Below are 25,986 nucleotides of genomic sequence, written 5' to 3' on the forward strand. Positions count from 1 at the left end.
CCCCATTCTTACCTTGGCCATTTTCCGACTTTATTCAAATGTTCACACCAGATTCTACACATTGCCTTTACCATCACAGAGCCCGACCTCCTCTTCGTCACAAAGTGGAGGGCACGAGCCTAACAGCTTGCGCCCCAATCCGTATACGAGAAACCACGCATTGGCCGCGTACGTCGACCTCCCTGGTGCCGGCGCCAATAACAGCGGCACAAGCTTCATAGACAAGCAATTCAATCATGTTGTTAACGAATTCGTATTTAGGTCTTTCTGCTAGAGTATGATAAACCGAACCGCCTTATTTCATCTGTCAACCAGAAGTCCTTCTCCTCTTATGCCTGTCTGCCGTTGAAGCGAAGAAAGAGTGCCCATGCCATCTGTGTGTGACCCTGTGATTGTTTGCTCCATGTGCTCCTGGCCAACGTTCCTCGTGCCCTCCCGCCTTGAACGCCAGCGCGACTGAAATTGACGCGAAAATTGATTGACCGAAAAGAGCGCCTGCATGTTACGTTATCATTGACCGGATGTTCCTCTTGCCATGCGCCCTTCCCAAATATGTGTAAATCCCAGAAAAAGAAAGAGGAAGAAGAAATGAAAAGTAAGAAAACCAGATTAAATGTACTACCATCAATCGTAGCTTGCGTTCAGAGAGACTGTCTCGCGTGGGATCTCCGAAATCGATCCCAAATGTCTATCTTGGTGGTGTCCCCATTGCTGTGCCTGGCGAAGAAGAGGTTCTTGCCATGGGTCTAGACGCGGACGCTGGTGTTGCCTGTCTGGGCAACATTTGTTGCCTGAGCTTACGACGCAGACCATCGAGCCTGCCTCTGGTGCCCTCTATCACTATATGAAGACAATTAGTACATGACAAGACCGAGGCGGCTGGCACATGGTACTTACACTTTAAAACGGCATCGCGATCTTCAGATTCCATGCCGTTGATTACAGCATTGCCTGCTCTGGTTTTGTTCGCGCTCGGTTTGGAGAGCAGAGGCTCGTCATCGTTTTCTAGAACGGCTTCCAAGAGCATGATTGACGTGATATAGCTGAGCTCGCAGCCGCCAAAATCAACACCAACCAGCTCATTGACAGCAGCAGCGCGACTCATTTCAACAGCGCGATCGAACATTAACTTCTCGGCTGTGACGCCACTCGTCAACTGAATCTGGTCGACAGCAGCACTCAAGGTGTTGCCGGATCCCGATGTTTGCAATTGACCGCGATTGTCAGGATGTCCCGGGTGGCCAGTTGGGAGCTGCTTCTGAGCTTCGATCAGTCGACGTCCAACTACCTCAGACTTTTCGAGGCTCTCGTTGAAGCGATTACGTGCCCACTGCACAACGTTGTTCATCTTCTTGCTCATATCAGAAGTGCTCTGTCTGGTGTCACCAAGCCTGGATGGAAGAGATCCAGGTGGAGTCTCAGCTCTACGTTGGCGGTCCCACCAATATTTCACAAGGTTGATGGTCTTTACGAGAATCGCTAATGCCTTGACATACAAGACGAAAGCTTCCTCTGCCACAGCAACAATGGCGACCTGAGTGAGATCCTGATCATCAACGTTGTCACTAATCTTGAGTGGCTGTTCCAAGGCACTGATCTGCCGAATGGCACTTCTGTCCTCCGCGGAGGGAGTCGCGGGAAGCAACTGTCGGTACTTGACTTCGGCGAATCCATAGACAACATCACTTCGAGTGGCGCCTTCTTCCACAAGCTGAAGCATGCGGGCATCCTCATCGATGTTGCTCGGAGAGCGTCTTCCATCACCGATCATTAACGGTAGAGGAGGTGCTGAAGAAATAGGGAAGCCGGCATATCCTTGCGGTGGCGACAGCCCCGGCAGAAATGTTGGAGAGCCACCGATCACCTGACGGATGCGTGTATTGGCCGCACTCAGAGCTCTTGACAAGTACTCCGAAGGAGTGGGAGCTTGTCGACGTTGCTCGAAAGAAGTACGTCGACCCTGAAGAGTGCCCGTTTGCTTGCCAGATACTGCTTGCAACGCGTTTGACACGACGTTGGAGCCAGGCATACCCTGAGTTGTCGCACGACGGATCATGCCGCCAGAGAGGTTCTCAGGTTGTCTGTTACGATCCGCAAGTTCATCCGCAAATGCGTTTACTTCGACAGCCTTCTTCTCAACCATGACGTACTCCTTCTCAAACGTCAAGTCATGAGCCGTGTTCGTATCGCGCGATTCTCGAGATCCCTTGTCAAGAACGGGCGTTGTCTGTGGAGCCGAAGAACTGGGTGATGGAATGTAGCGCGGATTATGAGGCCTACCTGGACTGGCAGGAGCTATGTGCTGTAATTCTTGGCGCGAAGGAGCAGTTGCAGTTGGCATCAAAGGCGGCCTCTTCTGATCTACGTGGCCGGCATAACGTTTGGTGTCTACCGAAGTCGAAGGAATAGCAGCCTCTGTCTGACGACGATTCATGGGCATTTCAGGTCTCTTCGTAGACTCAACGTTTGCAGGGCCAGCTGCAGGTGTCGGTCTTCTAGCCATACCGGGCAGAGGCTCACGGACAACATGGCTGATACCAGCAGTGTCAAGCTCTTGCTCGGGACTGTTTATCGACTGTTGCTGGAGACGAAGGCTCAAGGCGGACATGGCAATGTCAGGCTCAGATGCATCAGCGACACGTGGTTTGTCTTCGTCGACAAGTCCTGGAATGTCGCCCACGATGGTAGAACTGCCGAAGAAGCGATCGAAGCTGACGCGCTGGGTGGGTTGTCTCTTCAGTAAAGACTTGATAGTCTCCTTGAACTCTTTGGAGACAAGCAAGCCAGCAGGAAACTGAATCACGTCTTGTGCTTGGTCGATCTTACGAAGTAACTCAACATGATTTGTCGCCTTGAAAGGGGGCCTTCCGGCGACCATCTCATAGGCCACAGTGCCCACAGACCACAGGTCTGCCTTGGCGTCGTACTTTTGATAAGCCAGAATCTCGGGAGCCATGTAAAGGGGAGAACCACACAGCGTCTCGGCCAGCGAAGTACTAGCAAGATGGCGAGCAAAGCCGAAGTCGGCAAGCTTCAGCATGGGCAAAGAAGCCACACCCACAGCAGGGATGAGGGAGTTCTCGCTTGCTGCCAATGGCACATCCTCTGGTCTTTGCTGCTGCATATATGTCGGAGGCGGATTCAGCAACAGATTCTGCGGCTTGATATCGCGATGGATCAGGTTGTACTTGCGCAAGTACTGGAGGGCACTGGCAATCTGTTTGAGGAAGTGGCGAGCCAGAACCTCGTTCAGACCACCATTTGTTGCATTCGGGTATCTGTCGAAGATATCACGCGTCTCGGGCAGTCCGGCGATGCGTGCCCTACCCTTCATGAAAGCAGCCAGGTCAGACATCTGACAATACTCCATGACAAGATGGATGTGCTGGGGAGTGTCGACACATTCGAACAAGGCGACGATGTGTGGGTGCTGGAGCTTCCTCAGAATGTTGATCTCGGAGTTGAGATTCTCCCTCAACTTCCCAGTAAGCTTTCCTGTAACGACGGACTTGATGGCGGCGTACGACTTCCTTTTCTGTGGGACAAGTCAGTATGGAGAAGGAGGGTTGTATGGGAGGATGGTGGGGAAAGCATGTACCCTATGAGAAGCTAGGTAGACAGTAGCAAAGCTACCCTTGCCAATCTCATTCTTGCGAATGAAGTCGCCAACGGTGAGCTCGACGACTGGGGCCTCACGACGACTATGTCCGGAGGAGGTACGATGTGAAGCCATGTTGTTGAAGCAGCTCGGCAGGGCAGTGTTTGAACTGAATGGCCTGGAGCAAGGCGGCTAGCAATGCATTTGTATGATCCGGGGTCGACGGTTCGAGGGGTCGCTACGCGGGGAGGAGCGGTATGCGGCGGAGGGACGGTGGGGCGAAGGGTTGGCGGATGGGCTTCTTCGAGAGCGACGGATGCGGGTGTTGGACAGAGAGGTACTTTGGCAATCGAGTACAGGAGAATAGACAACAATGATAGCAGAGGCGAAACAGGCAAAGACGAGGGCGAAGGTTGGAAGGGTCAGATGGCAGTCGAGTCAGTCGGCAGTGAAGCCTGTCTCGGAGCGTGCTAGATTGTGACTTTGCGAACGGGCACTCCTTGTCGGCACGGGGGTGGATAGGCGAGGAAAGAATGCAAAGAGACAGAGAGCGACGCGGCGACGAGTGTAGTAGTGTATATTGACAAGATGCAGGCGAGTTGGGAGAGCAGAGTTGTAGGGTGCGTAGGAGATGCAACTCGGCGATACAGATTGGAGCGCGAGCAGAGCAACGTTGATCGGCGCCACGCGCGACCCGCTTTTGGCTGGCACAAGCAGAAGACGATGCTGGTCACGACGACTGCTGCCTCGATGATGTGCTGACCGACTTGTCCCCTCTTTGATCTTTCCCTCTGTCCCTTATTGCCCACCTGCTCCCTCTGTCTACGGAAACACTGTCTGAGTCACCGCTATCGACAGGTTACGCGCAACATGTTGATGCTGTCACCGAACAAGAACGCGCGACGGAGAGCTGATAAGCTTGCTGATAGATAAGCATGTGCCCACTCAGGTGCTCTGGAAACTCTAGCCTCGACTTGCTTTTTGCTGCCGTGAAACTCAGGATCAAGGGACCGTGGTAGAATGATTCTTATGCTGCTGTGAGGAGCCGGCGATACTTCTCATCTTCTCATGTCATGTTTTTTTGCGCATTACCGTCTTGCCCTGGAGAGTTTATCGGTTCACTCGGACAACAGGACGTCTTGTCGTAAGTCTTTGTGTCACAACATGCGTGATCGACTGTCATGTGATCGATATTTACGCCCCTTTGTCCTCAGGCCTTCCATGCGCTAAGTCTGTCACGCGAACCTTTAGTCTCAAAAGTGAAGGAAACGATACCGAAAGACTCCGTCAATACGTTTCTAGAGCAAGTAGTCTGTGGTAAGAGCTCACTTGATTCACATGCAACTTCTGTTTGGTCAGCGGCAGAAGGCAACAGAGGAACGTAGCATCTCTTCTAATAGACAACATTCCCCCTCCGGAACACCGATAACTTACGACAATTTCTCAACATGGCTCACTCGACACAACAACGAGACTCAACCATGCTATTAGACGAAGCTCTCTACCAGTATTTACCTCCTGGTCATGGCGCACAATACGGAAATTATCAGAGATTGCTTCAGCGTTCCGCGAACGGAAAAAATGCTGTTAGGCTGGACATCGAGTGTACACAGAATCCTTTGCCAACTGGCATGGCCATCCTCTTGCTCTAAGGAAGATCGCCATGATGGGTGTCATGAATCACTTGATGGTAAAGCCTAATTGGCACAAGAAGGTCTTCAATACTACAATTGCCACTAAATGGGAACAAGAAGCGCGTGCTCTACCCAACTTCAGCAAGCGCACGTGGAGATACTGCCTGGCTGAATTACGCGACAAAGCTGACGAGTTTAACGCATCTGGTATATCACTACCTATTGACTTCGATTCTCAGGTCGCCTACTCCGATAGTTCTGTACCCCAACTTATTGTCAACCAACTTACCTCTGCTGTCACCGCTCTGGAAGAAAACCTGAGCGCATACAAAGACTGGCATCTTGGCTCAAATGGGCAGGCATTAGATCTGGTACATCCCTCGCTATTTCCTCTTGTATTTGGCCGGACAAGAGTCCTCAAAGATACCGTCCTGAGTTTGCATGACTGTCTACTACATTCTGGCGAGGGGGAGATCTGTCAGATACCACCGAAGTTGGAAGAGTATTGGCCTCTGGGACGCCCTCCAGGATACCTTGGACCTCCTGTAATTTACTGCTCCTGTCTCAGCACTAACTGAACCTCCTCCTGGAGGGCCTCAATACCCTCCAAGATTCTTGCCCCCAGGGTTCCCTCTATCACAAGGTCTTACTCCACATCCACGACCTTCTCTGCTTCCAGATGTCCTCGGCCCACCTCCAAGTTTCTGCAGTCCGCTTACTCAATCTCGTCCACTATTCTTTCGATCCGCTCATAGCTATTGCGACGATCTGTGATCTCGCAACTTCCAGTGGCTACCCTGCGAGATTGACATTGAGGATCCGAAGACTGCCACAGTAGTGAGTTATATCAACAATTTTCACCCTGTCACACACATCGACCTCTATCACATCATTGAGAAGCTCATCACGGCATACCTGCCCCTCTGGAACCAATTTTTGAAGAATACTGAGTCCGGGCTCGACAAAAGCAGAATTGACATCAACGATTTCGGATGGCACATGCCTTATGGCGAGAACAGCCCTGAAGATTGGGTCGACGATCACAACGCCGACAACGAAGCAGTGTTAGAACGTCTGGCTCTAGAGGCTCGATTTCAGCAGACCCTGATCGTCGATGAGGAAGAGATTATAGAAGACTCTGTCGCCGGCTGGCAACGAAGAGAGTCAAAAGATCACCATCTTGAGGGTAGTCGTTGGCAATGGGCCACGCGAATCTCGATGGAGCCAGAGCCTCGAGGCTTCGAGATGCAAGACACGTCAGATACAGTAAGGCTACCGTTCGACTTGATGAGGGACCACAAGCAAATTCAAGTCATTGTGAAATTGGCCGGCATCCACTTGAGCCCGGACAATCCCAATTATTCTGGTGGATCCTGCCACGTAGAGGGTCGACTGAACGAGCATATCGTCGCCAATGCTTTGTTCTACTATGACCAGGTCAATATTGGACCGAGCCATCTGGCTTTCCGACAAAATGTTGAGATGGAGGGCGGCAGTAGCTTTTCGTATGCTCATTCGGAGTTCCAGCACTTGGAAACCATCATGGGCATCGACAACGAGGTCTATGCTGTACAGAAATTGGGAGAAGTACTTACTAAGACAGGTCGTCTTGTCGCTTGCCCCAATGTACTCCAACATCGCGTGCTGCCATCCGCTCTGGAAGATCCGACTAAGCCAGGCCATAGCAAGATACTAGCCTGGTTTCTTGTCGATCCGCATGTCAAGATTCTCTCCATTGCTAACGTCCCCCCGCAGCAACATACGTGGTGGGCCAAGGAGCTGGTCCAGGAGCGAGAGACATCAGAGGATTGAGGGACTTGCCGGATGAGCTGATAAACCAGATCATCGAAGAAGACGCAGACTTCCCCATGTCTTTGGAGGAAGCAAAAAACATTCGTCAGGAACTGATGCAAGAACGTAGTCGCAACACTCCAGAGATCATCAACTCTAGAGCAGCTCACAAATTCAACTTCTGCGAGCACTGAGAACAAGAAATAAGGACGAGAGCAGATCGATAAGAGTGTCACGGTAAGTAGCAAACGGGTAATGCTCACATCATAGTGGATCTGGTCAAAACCCAACCCAGGAGACCGAAAAGCAAGGGAGGAATTGAAATTGTGGTTCGTGCGAGGAACCTGTCTCCAGCTCTATCAAGATGAGAATACCAAATCCCCTTTCCCATCTTCAATCTATTAAAGACTCTTGCACGTCCTATCTGAGTATCGAGTTGGTTGAGCAAATCTTGAACATTAGATGCTGCCATGTATAGACTGCATGCTTGGCTCTCGCAGCGGCAGATCAATTTCGCGAACGTGGACATCGTATATGAGACCTCATCGTAAAGGCTAAGATCAACACTCCTTCACCCTCACTCTGCTCTCTTCAGATCACTTCGAACAGTGTCACGGGCTAACCTGAGAATTACAATCGGTCAGAAGTTAATGTATATCCGGCAATTGTCGTTCATCGAACGGGGCCTCTACGCTCTATCTAGACAATCAACCAGAGCCAAAAAGAGTAGAAATAGGTAGGAATCATGCTTCATTAATGTTATGTAGGTCATGCCGTATATGCGAATCATCAAGATCAATATCATCAACCCGCAACCATCTTTCCGACCACCATGTTCAAGGACCAAAAAATGCCAAATGCCCCCAAGAAACGCCCTGTAAATGCCCAAAACGCCAATCCAAACTGCGATGCGGCTCTACGTGTAGAAGCAATCATATATCTCATCAAATGCATCCTGGCTTGAAAGCGAAAGCCAAAAGCAGACAACTCATCTATCAAGCTCTAGAAGCAGCCCCATAATCCCGAGTTGGTGCGCGAGGAAGCAGAGAATCTCTTTCCTCTTCACTTCCTGCTCTGCCAACCGGCTCGCCAAAGCTGGGGACCCAGCCACGCATCCAACCGCTGACTCTACGCCAACGCCAGTTTTCACGACCCGATTCCTCGAGCACGACGACTTTCGAGTCTTCACTCTCGCCGTACATGAGGAACTGCACTCCCACAGCTGCATCCATGACGAGTACACCCGCAGCACCCAGCCAGAAAGGCAAAGCACGCATGAGCCAGTCATAACGCACATTTGCTGCACTTCCCACCCAACCATGAAGGCCATGAGCAGGTGCGTCAGACCATAGATTTGGGTTCGTGAGCATACTGGTGCTGTAGAAGAGATTTCCGAAAAACGCGGCAATGAAGAGGTGGGCGCTTAGTCCGGCTGTCGATTTCCTGGCCCAGTTCTTGTAGAGTTGGGGGAGACGGCTGCCGAGGTAGAGAAGGGTTGATACCCAGGAGAGAACGGTGCCGGCGGCTTCGAGATCTGAGATCTTGTTGGCAGGTTGGTGGTGGTGGTGAGGGTGGTGGATAGCGGACTTTAGGGGTGATGCCTGAGCGAGAGAGATCAAGCAAGCCAGTAGCAGGATAGTGCGTGGAGATGGCGATTGAAAAGAAGAAGAGGCTACGACGCGGTTGATGGTGCGAGGGCTCTTGGAGCCGTACTTCTCGCTGACGTCTCCAAAGACTGGCATGCGCCACATGCCTGCTTTTCCGTTGCCAGATGCATTGATATCCTTGGCCGAGCTCTTTCTTTCCGGGCTGTCGTTACTCTCAAAGGTGTTCTCGCGACTCATAGCCGGCACGCCCTCAATGATCATCTCTTGGTCCCTGCCCGAGTTGTTGCCACCATTTCTGTCAGGCCATACCTGGCGGATTCTATAGCCATGTCGGAGACGCTCGTACCAAACCCACTGAGCAACGAGCATGAAATCCACCAGACAGTAGTATCCGGCTACTATCATCTGCCATGTCGCCTGCTTCGTAAAGATGGCTCCAAGTAGGTTGCTGACGTCTCCTGCACACCACTCTACCAGAAAGAAGATGGAAAGACCGGATGTGCTCTTTATCGTGTAATTCTTGTAAATCTGTGGCATCTGGGCAAACAGCCACGATACGATTGAGAGGACGCCTAATGTTGTTGATATGAAGGCCAGGGGCGTCGGTACGCATGTATGGAAGGTACTCGAGAATCGAGATAGGAAGTCATTTGTCGGTGTGCAATAAGGCGGTAGCTGAGGCTGGAATGTGAGAGCCTGCCATGACATGGTCGGCAGAGGACGTTCGACACAGCGATTGTAGGTGTTAGGAGTCTAGGAAGTCGGGTCAAGCAATGTAAGAGGAAACAAGACAGAATAGATGCGAAATAGGACGAAGAGGGGTCACGAGGAGGTGTGAAGATAGGCGATAGCCATGTGTGAGGAGATGACTCAATAGGAAGCCCACAAGATACGAATGATAGACGCTCACAAGACCAAATACGTTGACGGCCGACACACAAAATAGACCGAAAGAACCCCCATAGCTCAACGCTACCTGCTGATAGTGGACAAGCACCGTCTCGATGCCCAGCAGAGGAGCGCATCACATGGGCAGAATCGCTGCTGTTGGCCGCGATAAGGCGTCTCGAAGCCAGAGATAAGCGTCATTCGCTCTCATCATTCGTGCGCACAATCTCCGCGTCCGGAGGTTTTGGTTGTTTTCTTTTGCCCCGACAGTAGCCATCTAACAGTAAAATGGTCCGTCGTCGCTGTTGTTCAGGCGAAATTTGCATGTATTGTTCAAATACTGCTCGATGCAAGGTAAAGCAGGGTCCGTCAACTGTGTCCAGCAATTGACAAACTGTTTCGTCAAAAGGTTCTCCACTGCCCCCCGCGCTCTTCTCCCCGCGATGATCTTTGTGACAATTTTAGACATCGACGCTTGGGTTGATTTGGCCCGGCGAAACGCAAGGCAACCCTGACAGATCCAATCGCACACTCCCAGTCGCTGTTGATTTGTATCATGGCGCATACATGTAGTCTGTAACAGGAAGGTATACCGCACGCATGTCGATTTGTATGCGGAAATGTTCCCGTGGTAGCAGCAGATGTGGATCAACCAGCCGCTCGTGCGTGGGCTGTTTTGATCTTGACGCTCACATTCATGTCACATGGGTGACGGGTGCTCTATGCATACCACAAGACTGCATTTCGATTCATCCTGCGTCATGGTCTGAGAAAACCCTCGACTACGAAGCGAGCTACGGTGTGACAGCGATGTTGGCGCTCTTGAAGCCCTGGCCTCCTTCGGTAAACGTTCCGTGCTATTGTAATCGCGGTGCTTGGGCACATCGACAGCCTTTCGTGGACGGTTGATCATTGTAGAAAACTTGCGCCATGCTGTATCTTCTGTGGGGAATGGTAAGAAGTGATCGTTGTGCGCTCTTGCATACCGCTACGTCGGTGATTAGGACGCCTCTTGATGTATGTTGGCATTCTTCAGCAAGATTGCATGGATTTGAGAGGTGATTGCGTGTGAATATATATACCTCACACGGGGTAAAGTGTCATAAGCTGCTGTAGCTCAGTGGTAGAGCGTGGGATTGCAGATCTGCAATTATCCTAAGGTCCGTTGTTCGACCCAGCGTAGCAGCTTCATATTTTGTTTTTTTGCGCTGGAGTCAGGCTCCAGCTCTTCATCGTTCGCGAACACGAGGATCTGATGCTCGAAAGTTCTATTGAACCTTCCTAAACACGGCTCTGTCGCTCTGCCGCTCAAAGAAGAAACTGCGTTCGCAAAACTCCCTGAATCGCCCTGGCTGGTCAAGAAGTCGAGAATATCACGCATGTCGTTGTTATCACATTTGTCCTCCGGCAAACCCCTTCCGAATTCCTTACATGCGTGTAACAAGTGTCTGTCAAGGAGGCACAACATTGTGGCCACCGGCGCACCCAATCATCACAAATAGTGCTGACCGAGGCAGCAGGTTGCACACCCGGCAATAAGAGAGCTCGCCTCTGGTACGCGAGAGGCGCATGCAGCTGGTCATCGCAAAGACCGACCTGCCGATACCTGCAGACCTTTTCGCACGAGATCCAGAGCGGCTGCTCTGCTAGATTCGTAAGCAATTGGCTGGAACTTCTTTCGGGACCAAATTCGCAGGCACGTCGGTCATACTGTGGGACCAAATGTTGCCTGAGGTCGTATCTTTCGCGCGTGCAGGACAGCACCTGGCCGCTTAAAGGTCCTTTCGCTGCGGTTATGATGCAAGCAATGGTCTTTAGCGACGGCGCGCACTTGGTCGGGTACTCTACTCATCGTCTCGATGTGTCTCCACCGGCCTATATTCCCACCACGTTGCCTCGCGATTATGGGAACGCCAGCAGTTCCAAGTCCTGCAGGTGCAAAAGTGGCACGCTCTCACCCGCTTGTACAAATTCATGCGCCAAGGTCTTTGCCGGATCATTGAATCCAAGCAGGGTGTAAGATGGCACGAACCCCAGGACGTATGCTCAGTGCTGAGAGAGCATGTATGACAACATCCTTGGGAAAGCAACAGGCCTTGTGGTAACATGGGCACCCCTTACGATAAATACTTGGTATAGCTGCAGAGTAGGCTTCCACATAACGTGCGTATTCGTTCCCTGAATAGGAAATCCGATGGAGTCGCAAGAGGCGATGCCTTGCAGAGCTAATAGAGCGTTGATCTGCCAGACTATCCACTGGTCGTACAACGCGAAGTGGGATGCATTGCATTAGTGGAGCAACTGCTTTCGTGCGTTGTTTCCTGGGGATTTGCCCATGCACATGGTATTGAGCCAGTAGTTTGCCGACGTGTAATGACTGGCCACACCAATATACTCGAATTGTTGCGATTGGACCGTGAAGCAGAAAGAGAAAGAACAGATACCGTAGGAATACTCAATTCGGGTGCCACTTCTGCCGAGAGAATGCGATTGTGGATCACGATTTCGCGCAAACGTAGTGCGATGTAGAGCGGCCCTGAGCCGTTCACGCAAAGGTCCAAGTAGCATGGAGTAAATTAGACCCACGCTCGCTAAGATGAGACGTCCCTCGAGTGTTTGGAGTCATGATTGATTATGCCTCAGCAGGGGACAATATGCAGGGACGATAGAGCCCCCAAACATGGAAAGGAAGCCCGCGCAGGTCCCAAACATGTCTGTCAGTATAGAGAAATACATCGCTGTCGATGATGACCAAGCTTTACAAATCGGATACATGAAAGCAGCAACTGCGATGTGCACGACATACAAGCCGTGCGAGGGTTTGCTAGCCGCGAACCGCATCGTTCTCATGCTGCACTCGCAGGTGTCAAATTTGCTCGGAGAACTCGATCAAGCAGGCGTTCAGCCACCTCCACATAGATCGGATCAACAGCATGCTAGAGACGTTGGCAAGAGATCTGTACAATGACACTTCGACGGACGAATGAGATGTCTCGGCCTAACCAAGGCCCATGCATACAAGGGCAGCCTCGCTGGCAATAAGAAGGGGAAGGTGGTGCCTTGGGATGACGAGGCACACGGGGCATCGCGTGGCTGAGAATGTTTCTCTTTGCCCATTTGATACAAGTGTCGACGCATGAATCGTACAAAGCCGTGCGCGTGACATTGCGGCCCCATATTCTCCATATTTTGGCGTTCAATTGGCTCCGCTTAGCTCGCTGACATTCCCCTTGATGCACTCACACATGGCGAGTTATGATGTATTAGAGGTTGAACTGCGTGACGATCTATAACGTAGATTGACACCAGTTCTTGACTATGGCTTAAGGAAAAACACAAAGCACGCCTAGAAGATCGGAGACCTTTAGTAGGTCCGGATGCTACCGAGCGGCATCCTGCAACTGGAATACAGGCAGTCGGTCATATCTCCGTGGAATAATGACGTTGCGAGAAATTGCGCCTGCCTCCGTATTCGTGGCTTTGGGATCACCTGCGTTTGTGTATGGGACCAAGCTGCGACCTTGGCGCAAGTTATGAAGCTCGCCTTGACCTGGTTCGAGGGGCCTATTGGGACACTTCGAGGTTCGTACACGTTGTGAACTTGTACCTCAGTACACTGGTACAGATCTTCCACAGCATGGCCGGTCAGAGACGAACCGCGATAGACGTACGAGAAGATTTTCAAGTATCTTTCCACCTGCATAAGATTCGTTCAGGGCTTTGCTGGGCTCGGCCAGAAATACAACGGCTGATATGGCGTGGTCTGGGGATTTGACTAACCGCGTATTTATGCTTTGTTAAGCACTCGGCCAGGCCGAGTCCGAGTCCGGCGTCGACGTAGGGGATAGAGTAGAGGTAATACAGGGGGTCTAGTCTGCTAGTCTGCGAGCGATATAACGCAATGAGGCGGTCAGCTGCTCCGGGCATGGAGCACAAAAAGGTTGGTCCACAGACTCCTACAACATCGTCACCATCAGCATTTGTTAGCATCACCATCACCGACGTCGTTGATGGTGACCCGGATCGGCGTGATGAGAACCGGACCGTGCCTCTGATGTACTGGCAATCAATAGGCATGCAGGAATCGGATATGTGGAGTCGAGAAAAAGTAGGGAGCAGGCTCGAGCAGCGGTTTCGCAAACAAAAAGGGTAATCATGCTGCAGGCCCCGCGGGAGTGTAAGAGAAAGAGAATTGCGGCAGCATTGAACCCATCGAGCGCCAGACTCCGCCAGCGGATCTGTTCGAGCGCACTAGACCGGCAGAGGCTAGAAGGTGTTTCGACGGACAGGGATGGCGGTTCGCACGGCGGCACAACTAGCCAAGGCGGTCCAAGCGCTTGCACATCATGCTACGCCGCTGAATTCGTGGGCTACTTACTGTACATGCTGCTGCTCTATCGGTTGTCGTCAAGGCTCCTCCTGTTCTGCCCTGAGCAATTGCCAGACCAGCATCGCCCGTCATATGTGCAGTGATCTTTGTGGCCCAGCATTCGAGACATTGCAAGGACCGAGCACACAGTCCAATATTACCGGCGACCTCCTTCCCTGTCTTTCCCCAGTTGCCGACCCCAGCTTCTTCCCGTCGCGCTTTCCCCAATTCGCTGCTCGTTCGAACTTCGAGGAGCATCCCACCTTCACCACGCCCGCCCTTCTTGTTTCCCCTCCATCAACCTCGGACACAATTGCAGTGAGTTTTGCATTGATCTGTACCGCCCAGATCGCCCTCTACTGCAAGCGAAGCAGAAGCTAGATTGCTCCTGTTGCGGCCTCTGGAAGGTCCCTGAGGCAGGCGTTCCCCCGTTACGCCGGCCAAACTCTAGCAGCGTCAGGCTCGAATCTACCAGTCTATCCCTCCTACGTCCGGATCTGCTGTCCTTCCAAAGTCCCGGCGCGCCCCACGCTTGAATTCCAAACATAGGCCTCCTTCTTTCTGCCTACCAGCTTCTGCTCGTACTCCATCCGAGTGCTCTTTCCTGATACAAGCCCACTCCCGGCTATACCGGGCCCCCACACCGCTCTCCATACCTGTTGCTTGCTCCCTTTTTCCATTGCGCATCCTTCCTTCTCCCATCTTTCGGATCTGTATAGTCTGTCCAAACGAGGAACCGAGTCATCCAGGACCAGAGCCGACTGGGTAATTCGATGCTCACCGAGCTTCCGATGATGGATCACTCCCCCGAAGGCATCTCGCCTACGAGCGCCGACCCTGCCATCGCTGCCAATGGTACAACGCCCACCTTTGCTCTGTATGACGTTGCTGACCCAATTGCAGCCCCTCCGAGCCAGCCTGCCAAAACACAAGCCAAATTCCCTCCACCCAAGACAGACAAGCCTCGACCACACGTATGTGGAACCTGCGGTAGATCGTTCGCCCGTCTGGAGCACCTCAAGAGACACGAACGCTCGCACACCAAGGAGAAGCCCTTCGAATGCCAGGAATGTAAAAGATGTTTCGCCCGTCGAGACCTGCTTCTGCGCCATCAACAAAAGCTGCACTTCACAAACAACCCTTCTAGCCGACCAAAGAACAACAGGCGCGAAAGTACAAGTGGCCCCGTCAATGGTGGTCGTGTAAGGAAGGGCTCGATAGCCAATGCCGGTACAGGCGCCGGAAATGCAGGAGGCAGACCCCGAGCAAACACGCTCGGCCACTTGGACCTGGGCTCTCTTGGTCTGATGGGTGTTGTTGCCCCTGCCGAAGCACAAAGACCATCCCATGCCAGTATGGCACATCACCGTATGAGTATGAGCAACGCCCAGCAGCGCCCATCGAATCTGGATCTCCATAGCATCAACAACATGACACATTCCGGAATGGGGCAGCAAGACGGCTTTGACTTGTCCCGCGTTGATACCCACACATCTCACATAGACTTTGGTGAGCCCCTGACACATATTCACACTGCTCCCGCCTATACAGGCATGCAGCATTCCGATTTGGAACAAATCTTCACGCCAGGAGGGAACACGATAAATCCTGCTCAGCTTCATTTCGCTGCATCGACAGCGCCACAGCCTGTAAACCTGCAGAGCTTCCATATGAACCAGTTTGATCTTTTTGGCCAAGGGGACGATTTCGCATGGATGCGTGACTGGGATTCACAACTACAATCCCACACCAATAACGAGGCCATTGACCAGTCATCCCCATCTCAATTCAGTACGACCAGCCAGAGTGGTTACTCGGAAACTGTGACAGATGGCCCCTTCCACATCAATGTCTCACAGGCTGGTTGGAACCCCAATGACATGCAGGCTCTCATGACTCCCGGAGCTTTGAATCTGGACATTCTCGGAACGGGCTTGCCATCTATTGACCCTCCCATGAATACCATCTCTCCACATAACTTACAAGACCCTTCTGCCACAGCGGATAGTAAGCTGGGCGCTCTCATGATGCACGGCGTATCCGATCCTCTGGGCGGCATGCATTTTAACCAATTTCAGCAGCCCTCTCTTTCCAACTTTGATTCAGACAGTCCTAGCATATCCTCGTCATCAGTGCCGGACAGTGCGAGGCAGAGTTCCGTGACATCTATATCCACAGATTCGATCACAGACGCAACTCGTCAAGCTTTGTTGCTCAGCCTCTCACAGCCATCTGCGTTCAGCCACAGAAAGTTCTCGCAGCCATCCATCAGCTCACCTCTATCACCTAGGCCTCAAGGACCAAGCCTTCCTTCCACTGCTGATCTACAGCGTTACATCAACGCGTACATACAGTTCTTCCATCCTCACCTTCCATTCCTCCACATCCCCACACTGTCTTTCGACTCACCCGAGTACATGACAAATCTGCGAACCGCAGGCGCTCAGGCATCAGTCAATCATAGTGGCGTCATCGGTGGTGGAGGTTGCCTCATCCTGGCCATGGCTGCGATAGGCGCTCTATACGAATACGATCATCAGGCTTCGAAGGAGCTATTCGATTCCGCGAAGAAGATGATCCAGCTCTACCTCGAAGAGCGCCGCAAAGCCGACATGTCTGCTGCTGTCAACGGTGGCCAGTACTTCAGCTCTGAGAGCTCTTCTACTAACACGCCTTTGTGGTTGGTGCAGGCTATGCTATTGAACGTCATATACGGTCATTACTGTGGCGACAAGACTGCCGCTGATATTGCGAGCAATCACTGTGCAGCACTAGTCAGTCTTGCTCGTGCAGCGGAGTTGGCACAGCCAACTACAGACTTGGACAACTTTGTTGACGTCAAGGATGATAAGACAGACGTGCACATGGATGATGGCTCTTCTCCGTTCCATGGTCACACAAATGTCCACTTGCATTGGCTAAAATGGAAGGAGGCAGAGGAACGGAAGCGAACTCTCTTTGCGATCTTCATCCTTTCCAGTCTGCTTGTCATTGCTTACAATCAAACACCGGCCATTACGAACTCGGAGATCCTTCTCGCGCTACCTTGCGACGAGGAGCTTTGGACAGCAGACGGTGCTCGTGAGTGGGCTGCCAGAGGCGGAGCACAGGCAGCCGAAGCCAGTGCCACACCCTTCGCTGCAGCATTGAGCAATCTCTTGACCGCCAACCAGAGACAACAAAACATGTTTGCCTACAACGTCTACAGTCCCAATGGCGACTCTCACGCAGCGAGCGGTCAACTTCGACCAAGTACTTTTGGGTGCCTCGTTCTGATCAACGCCCTTCATAACTACATCTGGGAAACAAGAAGTAGACACATTGGACGTCAATGGACAGCACAAGAGACAGAATCCATGGTAGCTCATATCGAGCCAGCATTGAACGCATGGCAAGCTGCATGGAAGGCCAACGACCGTCATAAGCTGCAGCGACCGAACCCCTTCGGCTTGGGACCTTTGGCAGCCGACAGCATCCCTTTGCTGGACTTGGCATTCGTAAGACTCTTCGTCAATCTGGGACGTTCAAAAGAGGCCTTCTGGCAGCGTGATTTCGAAGCGATGTCAGAAGAACTAGCCAGTGGAATCGATATCGCACAAACCGGCTCTCCTGATCATAATTCGAACAGCTCATCTGGAGGGTCGCCGAATTTCATGCAAGGCAATTACAGTCACGGCCAATCCTCGATTTCGGGACACAGCACGAAGCGCGAACGTCATTTGAGGAAGGCAGCGTTCTACGCCGCCGATTCTCTGGTCATATCATCCAAATGCAACCTGACATTTGCAGACTCTTCCGCTCATGAGTTGCCAATCCAGTCCGCTATCTGCTTCCTTGACTGCGCTCAAGTATTGGCCGAATGGGAAACCACAGTTCAGGAACGCATCGGTCGATATGTAGGCATCCTCGGCCAAGCCGACGTGGACTATGGCCAGGTGCCTGCCGTGATGCTTCTTGATACTGAGGACGTGGAGCTGCTTAAGAAAATGGAGAGCATCTGCGCTTCTATGGAAGACAAGATGGCATTGCAAGCCAAGATGTTGGCTCACGAGATGGATTCACTAGACCCTAGTGGAGGCATGGGCCTTGCATCACCCCTGGAGAGACTCAATGGACTGTCAAAGTATGGACTCGGAAGCAGAATCTTGCGCATGACTGCGCAGATGCTTGAGAAGGCTGCTGTCTGGCCTGGTAAGTGACCTGTCCTGGCATGTCATTGACAGAACACAAGCTAATAACCATAATAGTGACTCATGTGATGGCCAGTGCTTTGGAAACGCAAGCATCTCACGCCGACCAACGCGCCGATTCTTCCATCAACGCAGTGTCATGAATCACACCCGTTCCGATCCGACGATAAACCTCCTCGAGTGCTTACAGCATGGCAATCATAGCCCATCAATTTTTGGAACAACTAACGATCCCGACCAACGAAGCGACGAATCATTCATCTTCTTTACAATCGCTCAGCATCATTGTTCATCATCATCATGTCTTTAAAAGAAAGAACTGTAATCACCACAGGGGAGGAAATGTATGCAAAAAGGGGACTGGCGTTTATTTTCTGCAAAAAGAAAAACGAAAACGAGAAGGAAGAGGAAATCTCTGTGAATACTTTGTGATATCGAAAAAGGGGAAAGCGGGATGGAAAAACATACGTCTCACACATACATTCACATTCGACACACTCGCTTGCATTGGGGACACATCAGAGGATGTTTGGAAATCAAACAAAAACTGGGCGTTACATATGGATGTCTGAATCCTGTTTTTCTTCTTTCTTCAATTCTTTTTCTTTAAATTTATCGTATTTGATCATCTTCTTATATCACGCTTATCTTTGTTGATCCTTGGATTTTCATGTGGGACTCTTATAGCCATGTACCTCGCAGAGACTGAAGTGAACAAGCTCACAAGACATGCTACTGCTACACTAACATCCCTCTCAATCAACACCACTTCCACGCCCTCTCATCCTCATCAACCCTCTGACACCACCAGCCTTTCTCGCCGGCAACTCTTCATCCCCCGCCGTTGCGCAATAAAACACATATAACAGATTCGGCAAAGTCTGTCTGATATCCAAGACTCTGACCCCAAAGTGCGTACTCAACAAAATCTCGATATTCTTATTCAGCAAGAAGACACCGTATTCGAAGCGGAAGCGTACAGCGCCTTTTGCGAACAATGGGAAAGTGCGAGCGGCTATTTCGTGTTGAGAAGATGTGGAGGATGACTTGGAGGTGGTGGTAGCAGGGGAAGTAAGGATGGATATTGGGTCGAGGATGGTTGATGTGCTGCTGCGAGGTTGGCAGGGGTAGGGGAGGACGGCTCCTAGGTAGAGGGAGAGGAGTTGGATTACATGGCTGACGTGGCCGAGAGATGCGGCTAGAGATTCAGGTGATGCTGCGTCCAAAGCTTCCGAGTTTGGAAGGTGCATGCCGCGGATCTCGAAAGCCAGACTTTGGTCAGGGAGAGGTTTTATAGGATAAATCTTGGAGAGGTCGTGGGTTACGCGTCGTCGTTGCTGGGTGATGGATGCTTTTATGGCAGTATGCTGAGAGGAAAGATCCGATAAAATGTCCTTTCCGGCTTCTACTTCGGTCAAGATCTCTTTTCGTAATGCAGAGTCGCGAGCAAGCAAATCTCTGCGATTTTGTAGGGCTTTGCGCTTTTGGTCGCATTTCTGTTCTAACGTTTTCAGCTGCTTCTTTACGGTTGCAGTGGCGAAGTCAATCGTCTTGAGAAAGTCAGTCGTTTCTGCGAGCTGGGTCTTCTCGCTCAGAGATGTCTTGTGATTTTGCAAAGTCTGCTCGAGTTCCGAGGCAAGCTGTTTTCGAAGAGTTAGAGCATCCTGGACGCTATCGTCGAGCTTGGAGAGACGCAGAAGGGCGTCAAAAGATGAAGTGGGCAACGTGCGAGAATTGGTAGTCTTCGCGGGTCCGTCACGGAAGGGGTCCAATGGCTCTTCGACTCGAGCATCAGTAAAGGCAGTATAGAAGCCATCAGTCAGATGAAATACGACACAATTTGGCGGGAATGGATGATGGAAACTTGATAGCTGGGTCAAAACGTCAGCAAGAAAGTCGCATCGGCAAGTCTTGCAAGAGACTCACGCTTTTGCCGATGAATTGGAGGGATCGCATGCTCAATGTCATATTGACTAGCAAGGAGTATTGCGACATGGTCTCGCTCTTAGCCCAGAATCTGAGAGTCAGTTCGTCGAGTCTCATAAGTTGCGGGTCATGAGAATCAAGGTGGATGTTTCTGAAATTTGGATTCATGGCTTTTTCAGCGACCTCGCTGACATAGATGGGATCTTTGGGGCGTGTCAATTGAAGCATACAAAGAGTATAGATGGCAACACTGACCGACCTTGTTGATTCGGGATATGCAGAGAGTAAAATAAATTGGCCATTCTTTGCGCAGAGACATCTTGGAGACGTCTCTGGCGTTGTTGCGAGGTCGAAGAAGCCCATTCTAGAGTGCTTCTTCTCCGTAATTTGGCCAAAGATGGACGTGGAGGAGTGCGTCCTTTGGTCGAAGTGGGTGATAGAGACAGGGTAGACTCATGAATTGGACGAAGGTCGTCGGAGGATTTCGAATGGTTCATGGAGGTATGGGCATCGCGCAAGGCGAGCATCTTAGCCGGCGACTTCTTAGTTGCAGGAAGGCCATCATCGTCAATTGTTCCGCGACGAGGACGATTTGGTTCATTGGACAAGGCGAGATTGCGCAGGGTTATAGCTTGCAGGTGGCGGACCTTTCTGTTCTGTATTCGGTAGTGTCAGAAGCAGGGCAGGCACGACTTGGTGTATGGTGCGGGGCTCGAGGCATACACTTGGAATGAGCCATGGACGCTCTCTACGCGTGTTGTGGTCGACATCTGGCATTGTACAGAGTCGGAAGGAGACATCAAGGACTACACGATCCCATGGAAAAGCAGACGCGTAATTGGACTGCACTGTTGATGGATATCTTTCGACATGTGATGATGATGGACAGTTGCAGCTGCAGCGGGAAGCGGAGAGCTGCCAAGACCCGGGGGACGATTTCACATCTTCAATTCATGAAAGCGTCACGGATTTATTGCCCGTTCATCGCATACCACCATGACGACGTCAAAGACGGACAAGTTAGCCAAGCGGCTAGCCGACCATGGTCGCCATCTCTTCGTCTATCACCAGATATGGACCAACCAGGTCGTCTACTCATTGGAGCGCTCCATGAACGTGCGTCGCTGATCCCATTGCTTGCTGCACACCACAAGTCTAACCAGGTCGCTCAGAACAACCAATGCCTCAAGCAACTCACCTTTGCTGGAAAGAAGACGCTTCCCTCGGCACTTCGTAAGGACATGTGGCGTCCGCTGCTCACAGCCACCTTCCCCTCGACATCACAAGGTCTGTCCGCCTTCCGTAAACTGCGCGAACTCCGTATGCTGCATGAGCACAACTGGGAGCACCCCAATCCGGAAGCCCAAAAACTGCCCGAGAAGAAGCAACGCGGATTCATCATCATGGACCAAAAGGCAAACTCGATCGCCGACCTCGCCTGGGTATTGCGCCACCAAGAAGAGCTGGGTGTGAAGAAGCAGCAGCAAAACGAGAGGGAGCAAAATCGCATCCGTGAGGAGCTGTTGGCTTTGGCCAAGGAGGCTCAGGACGGCGGTCTGCCCTTGCTTGAGCAATCGCTCAAGGACCAGGAAGCCACGGTCGAGATGATGAAGCAACTGCAGAAGGAGGGCGGTGATGATGCACCATCGCGTAAGGTCATTGGTGACAAGTTGGTCGCCTTGAAGGCCATGCGTTTGAGACACCAGAAGATGCTTGCTGCCGACGAGGTCATCAACCTGGCAAAGTCCACCGCTCTCGGGCAGTCGGCAGCCCTAGAAGCACGTGGTAGCGCTTCACCAGACTCTGTCGACTTGACTGTTGAGCCACCAGAGATCTTTTACCACCCGCCCATTGGAAGCCGTCAGAACAAGAGGCGCACTCCTGCCCAACAAGTACCACAATACACCGCCGAAGGCGTAGTCATCCGATGGACTAACCCCCTGGACGCCGAGTTCGCCGCCGAGTGGCCTGCTGCTGTAAGGCACGACGCCGCTGGTCTCGCTCGCCACACCGCTGCCCCTATCGACAAGGAGCCCGCCTTCTACGTCCAAGAGATGATCGAGCGCAACACCAGCTCAAAGTACACGCAACTACGCGAGGAGCGTGCCCGCGCTGCCGAGGAATCTGACGGCGAGGACATTGAAATTGACGATGCCGAGTACGAACGCTTGATGGGCAAGTCTGCCGCTGAGCTCCGCGCGTAGAGCACCTCTTGACGTCAACCTCTGTTACCTTTCCTCAAAACTCTGGGCTCTTTCCGTCCTCGGTGTGATCAGAGCAAACATCACACATCTGTACATCTATACCTTGACTTCCATCTTGGATGTTATATGTAAACTTACCTAGCATATGGCGGGGCGCCATGGCGTTGTCTTTATACCTTTTTCTGCTATGAACGAAATTCGAAAAGAGTTCTCAAATGCTTTCATGTCGAGATGGTTCATCTGCCACGGTAACAAGAATGGCTGGTTCCAACAATTTGCGATCGGTATGTCTAAGCGCCCTACAAATGTTGCGATTGCTGTATTGAAAGTTCGAGCATTTCACGGCTGCCTCGAAAGTAGGGGTTAGAATGTCTCTGTAAGTCATGGTGGGAGGAGCATGCGACAAAACAAGAAACCATCTTGATGAGGCAGGTGATCGCGGAATGACATGGCTTCATGAGTCTCTACACCTAGAACTTCGCCTTTGGCAGCAGCATATTATACTTGTCACACGGATTGAGTAGTTATGACTGGACTCAGTTGACTCCTTGTGTTTCTATGGCTTGTTCGTATGGTATATTTTAACACAAGCATACAAGTCATACACTTGACTCACCTCCCACCCACCATTTAGTCAAAGCAGTCAAAGATTATCATGACCTTCAACACAACACATCTTCCTCCCTTGCCAATTCTCAAACCTCACACAACGAAACTCCAGAACCATGTCTAGATTCAGCGCTCCCAGAACAGTCATCTGTGGAAACTGTATGCCCACTTCACCAGCCGCAGACACCGAAGACTCTGATTCTGACTACGACTCCGAATACTCTGCCTTTGGATTCTCTGATTTCGGATACTCTGGTCCTTATCAATCCGATGACGACTATTGCGGGCCCAACAACTCCGAGTTTAAAGATGCATACTCCGCAGACTCTGATGAAGATGAGGAAGCAGTAAGATGCGCTTGTAGAAGCATGAGAGTGAGCATCTATAACAATTTTCGCCATAAGGTCAGTTCTGCTCTCTCTCATCACCAATGAATCGGGTTTTTGCTAATACAAGACAGAGTAAGACGGAAGTCGTGACAACCCCCTGGCAGACACAACTTCTCAACCATCCCCCTGAAACAGGCCTCAATACACTAGTTCTCCACAATGGAAAACTCTATACAGTGAAATGGGCAGGAAACTGGAAGAAATTGGGCACCGCATACTGGCCCAGAGGTTTGCGAGATTTTGACGGTGCATCAACAGCTCACTATGTCAGTACCGAAATCTCCATTTCAGACACACTGAGGAAAATTTTGACGACCACGACGATGATTGCAAAAGACACAGAAGCCATGGTTCGCTGTTGCCATATTGGTAATGTGCCGGTGATCAAGATTGCGAATCCGATGAGAAAGGATGCTAGAAGGCATATTACGTTCCAGGTTGATGTGTTGAAGGCTTTGGATGCTGAGGGGAAAGCTGCGGTAACAGAGATACCAAAGTTTGATGTTACGAAACTGTTGGTTGATGAAGAGGGAGTTTATGGGTACAGAAGAGAATTGGGGTTTGTGAGACAGATGTGTGAACTTGGGAAATTGGCTCAAGCTGATCTTGCCAGCTGAGCTTCAAACAGCGAGGTCGTTTGTCTGAAGGGATTGGACAGCTTCAATCCCGAGACATTGTCGACTAGACATCCAAGCGATTAGAGCAGCGACTCGGCCCCGATTTGATACTTGTTCAGTATCAGTGCAGCATTGACCTCAGCTTCACAGGCTGGCACCACTAGATACAGGTATGCATCGTATGTACACACCTGACTGACATATGATTCCGTTTCATACACTTCATGGTTGTCGCAAGGATCCTATCAGCTGCAGGAAAGCATGATTTGATCCTGGACCAAGAATGATACATTCAATGATGCATCGAGATGTACTCCATGATGATGCAAATTACCTTTGATTCAGCAGCTGGGGAGCAACAACCCACGTGTTGCTTTTCTGCAGTCGCTTGTGGTTTTACAAAAGAAAGAACTCGCAGGGCGCTTCTGAGAACCATACCATCGCCGTCCACGGCTACACAGGCAGTTCGTTCGTGTCCAGTATCGACCCACGTGTTTGGCTTGATGCTCTTCCAAGCTCGTTGCAACGTCCAACATTTACCCGCACCACAGCACGTGTATCCAATACGCCCTATGGGATGAGGCGAGTGCAGCAGAATTTTTCTGGGGCCATCACGCCCTATTATCACATCAAGGCGTCTTCCATATATCGATGGCATGAGTTTCGGTCAATCGACACCATTTTACGTCTTCGATGTTGCGACCTTCCTCGAATGGCGTTTGCATTTTGTAGAACGTGGAGGCCGCCGGAGGCCGTCTTGAGCCTTTTTAGGTCCACAAAGCTCGCGTTGAGGTTCCTAATCCGGATGCAACATCTCGTTAGCTGCGTACAGTGCAACACAGGCGACATTGCGAGATGGCAATATGTTCCTGTCTTCGTGTTACCCCAACTGCTTCCTCATGGCGTGCTTTTCGAATCCGTTGACTCCAGTTCAGCTTTCGGTTGTCCCCAAGCAACCACCAGGGTGGATTTTGTGGTGCTTGTTTATAGGCAGCTGGGTTAAATTTTATGTAATAGCGTCCAATGGCGACATCTTCCGGATCTTCAAACTCTTCAATGCTTGAGTTCTTCGGCAGAAAAGCTCCGCACTCTCCTGACCCTTTATTTCCAGCTTCTAGAGTTTGTAAAGCTTTGCGCAAATCACGCCAGAGTTCAAGAGCACGACCTGCGATTCAACTATGCGAGTCGGCCTCGAAGCATACCAAAGAAGTGGAAATGAGCGGTGAAGTAAAGCTCCTTTTCTAGGGCGTAAACGGTTTCTTTACCCTGAAGAAGTTCTGTCAGATCGATGATCTTTTCAAAATTGCATCTTGGTTTGAAGAAATTTCTTTTTCCACGTGGTATTTTCTTCTCGCAAAAGAGGAACGTGCGACGGAATGTATCATTATCAAGGCGTCGCGACTCGCGTACAGAAGGCGACCCATAGACAGCAGGATTATGTGTTTCGTATCACACTTCACGGATCTCAGTTGTCGCGTCATACATCGGTATATCCACGTCAGCTCGATCCAAGTGGTATGCAGCCTTGTAGTGACTCATCCTGTGGTGCGTGTATAGGTTGGCATTGCGACATCGACATTGACCACTACGGTGGTCCGAGGTCGTCTCCCTTAGAGGAGCGAGTTCGGCTTGATTTTTGAATCATGTCACCATGCACATGCAATGCAAGCGCGCGGCTCCGCGTCCTGACGTAGAGCGCCTCCAACGCGGGGATCTAATACATGGACCAGGGGCAACTGTTGCTGGTATTGATGATGCCATGCTGTACAGGGAGTTCCCTCGATGCGGGTGAAGACAAAGAGCGATGTCGCCGGAGATGCAGAAGAATCGTTAAAGTGTCTTGAGTGTTACATTGTCTGGAAAGCGGCAATGATCCCCATGACCAGACGCGAAACGTGTGATGGACGGATGCTCCTGAGCTAGACACTTTAATTCCAGATCGGTCTGATCCTCTTTCGGGGCGATTGTGCTAACGGCAGCCAAGGAAACAGCGTCTTTCGGAAGGTCCATAGAAGGCCGTTGGATGCACCTTCCTACTCAGATGTTTCATAGATAGGGACATTCGATGGGCATTGCGTGCGAGGGAGATATGGACTATTGCTTGCTGGTGTAAAATGCAGGGCGACTGGGTATTCAGCCGATCTAAGAAGGGGGAGCCGAAGCG

General features: G+C 51.2%; 8 protein-coding genes across 8 annotated transcripts; 5 read left to right on the forward strand and 3 right to left on the reverse strand.

Moving 5' to 3' along the window:
* Positions 1 to 688: 688 nt before the first annotated feature.
* On the reverse strand, positions 689 to 3,733 carry AUEXF2481DRAFT_67624 (uncharacterized protein; the record flags this gene model as incomplete). Its single annotated transcript, XM_013486406.1, has 3 exons — positions 689 to 840; positions 898 to 3,535; positions 3,599 to 3,733. 3 exons carry the CDS (start codon positions 3,731 to 3,733, stop codon positions 689 to 691), a joined length of 2,925 nt encoding a protein of 974 aa, XP_013341860.1.
* Positions 3,734 to 5,261: 1,528 nt separating this feature from the next.
* On the forward strand, positions 5,262 to 7,044 carry AUEXF2481DRAFT_6768 (uncharacterized protein; the record flags this gene model as incomplete). Its single annotated transcript, XM_013486249.1, has 2 exons — positions 5,262 to 5,777; positions 6,022 to 7,044. The coding sequence occupies 2 exons, from the start codon at positions 5,262 to 5,264 to the stop codon at positions 7,042 to 7,044; spliced, it is 1,539 nt and encodes a 512-aa protein (XP_013341703.1).
* Positions 7,045 to 8,018: 974 nt separating this feature from the next.
* On the reverse strand, positions 8,019 to 9,338 carry AUEXF2481DRAFT_31269 (uncharacterized protein; the record flags this gene model as incomplete). The annotated part of the gene is made up of 1 exon (XM_013486297.1): positions 8,019 to 9,338. The coding sequence occupies one exon, from the start codon at positions 9,336 to 9,338 to the stop codon at positions 8,019 to 8,021; it is 1,320 nt and encodes a 439-aa protein (XP_013341751.1).
* Positions 9,339 to 10,741: 1,403 nt separating this feature from the next.
* On the forward strand, positions 10,742 to 11,835 carry AUEXF2481DRAFT_41949 (uncharacterized protein). Its single transcript, XM_013486338.1, has 2 exons — positions 10,742 to 10,964; positions 11,039 to 11,835. The coding sequence occupies exons 1-2, from the start codon at positions 10,898 to 10,900 to the stop codon at positions 11,536 to 11,538; spliced, it is 567 nt and encodes a 188-aa protein (XP_013341792.1). The 5' UTR covers positions 10,742 to 10,897; the 3' UTR covers positions 11,539 to 11,835.
* A 2,846-nt stretch (positions 11,836 to 14,681) lies between these two features.
* Positions 14,682 to 18,220, forward strand: AUEXF2481DRAFT_6770 (uncharacterized protein; the record flags this gene model as incomplete). The annotated part of the gene is made up of 3 exons (XM_013486250.1): positions 14,682 to 14,742; positions 14,791 to 18,078; positions 18,135 to 18,220. The coding sequence occupies 3 exons, from the start codon at positions 14,682 to 14,684 to the stop codon at positions 18,218 to 18,220; spliced, it is 3,435 nt and encodes a 1,144-aa protein (XP_013341704.1).
* Positions 18,221 to 18,832: 612 nt separating this feature from the next.
* Positions 18,833 to 20,780, reverse strand: AUEXF2481DRAFT_6771 (uncharacterized protein; the record flags this gene model as incomplete). The annotated part of the gene is made up of 4 exons (XM_013486251.1): positions 18,833 to 19,948; positions 20,004 to 20,206; positions 20,263 to 20,659; positions 20,727 to 20,780. The coding sequence occupies 4 exons, from the start codon at positions 20,778 to 20,780 to the stop codon at positions 18,833 to 18,835; spliced, it is 1,770 nt and encodes a 589-aa protein (XP_013341705.1).
* Positions 20,781 to 20,968: 188 nt separating this feature from the next.
* AUEXF2481DRAFT_90462 (uncharacterized protein) lies at positions 20,969 to 22,491 on the forward strand. Its single transcript, XM_013486423.1, has 2 exons — positions 20,969 to 21,119; positions 21,176 to 22,491. Exons 1-2 carry the CDS (start codon positions 21,000 to 21,002, stop codon positions 22,205 to 22,207), a joined length of 1,152 nt encoding a protein of 383 aa, XP_013341877.1. The 5' UTR covers positions 20,969 to 20,999; the 3' UTR covers positions 22,208 to 22,491.
* Positions 22,492 to 22,932: 441 nt separating this feature from the next.
* On the forward strand, positions 22,933 to 23,822 carry AUEXF2481DRAFT_31273 (uncharacterized protein; the record flags this gene model as incomplete). The annotated part of the gene is made up of 2 exons (XM_013486298.1): positions 22,933 to 23,163; positions 23,277 to 23,822. 2 exons carry the CDS (start codon positions 22,933 to 22,935, stop codon positions 23,820 to 23,822), a joined length of 777 nt encoding a protein of 258 aa, XP_013341752.1.
* Between the last annotated feature and the right edge of the window lie 2,164 nt (positions 23,823 to 25,986).

Source organism: Aureobasidium subglaciale, assembly GCF_000721755.1.
Source record: "Aureobasidium subglaciale EXF-2481 unplaced genomic scaffold scaffold_17, whole genome shotgun sequence".
NCBI lineage: Eukaryota > Fungi > Ascomycota > Dothideomycetes > Dothideales > Saccotheciaceae > Aureobasidium > Aureobasidium subglaciale.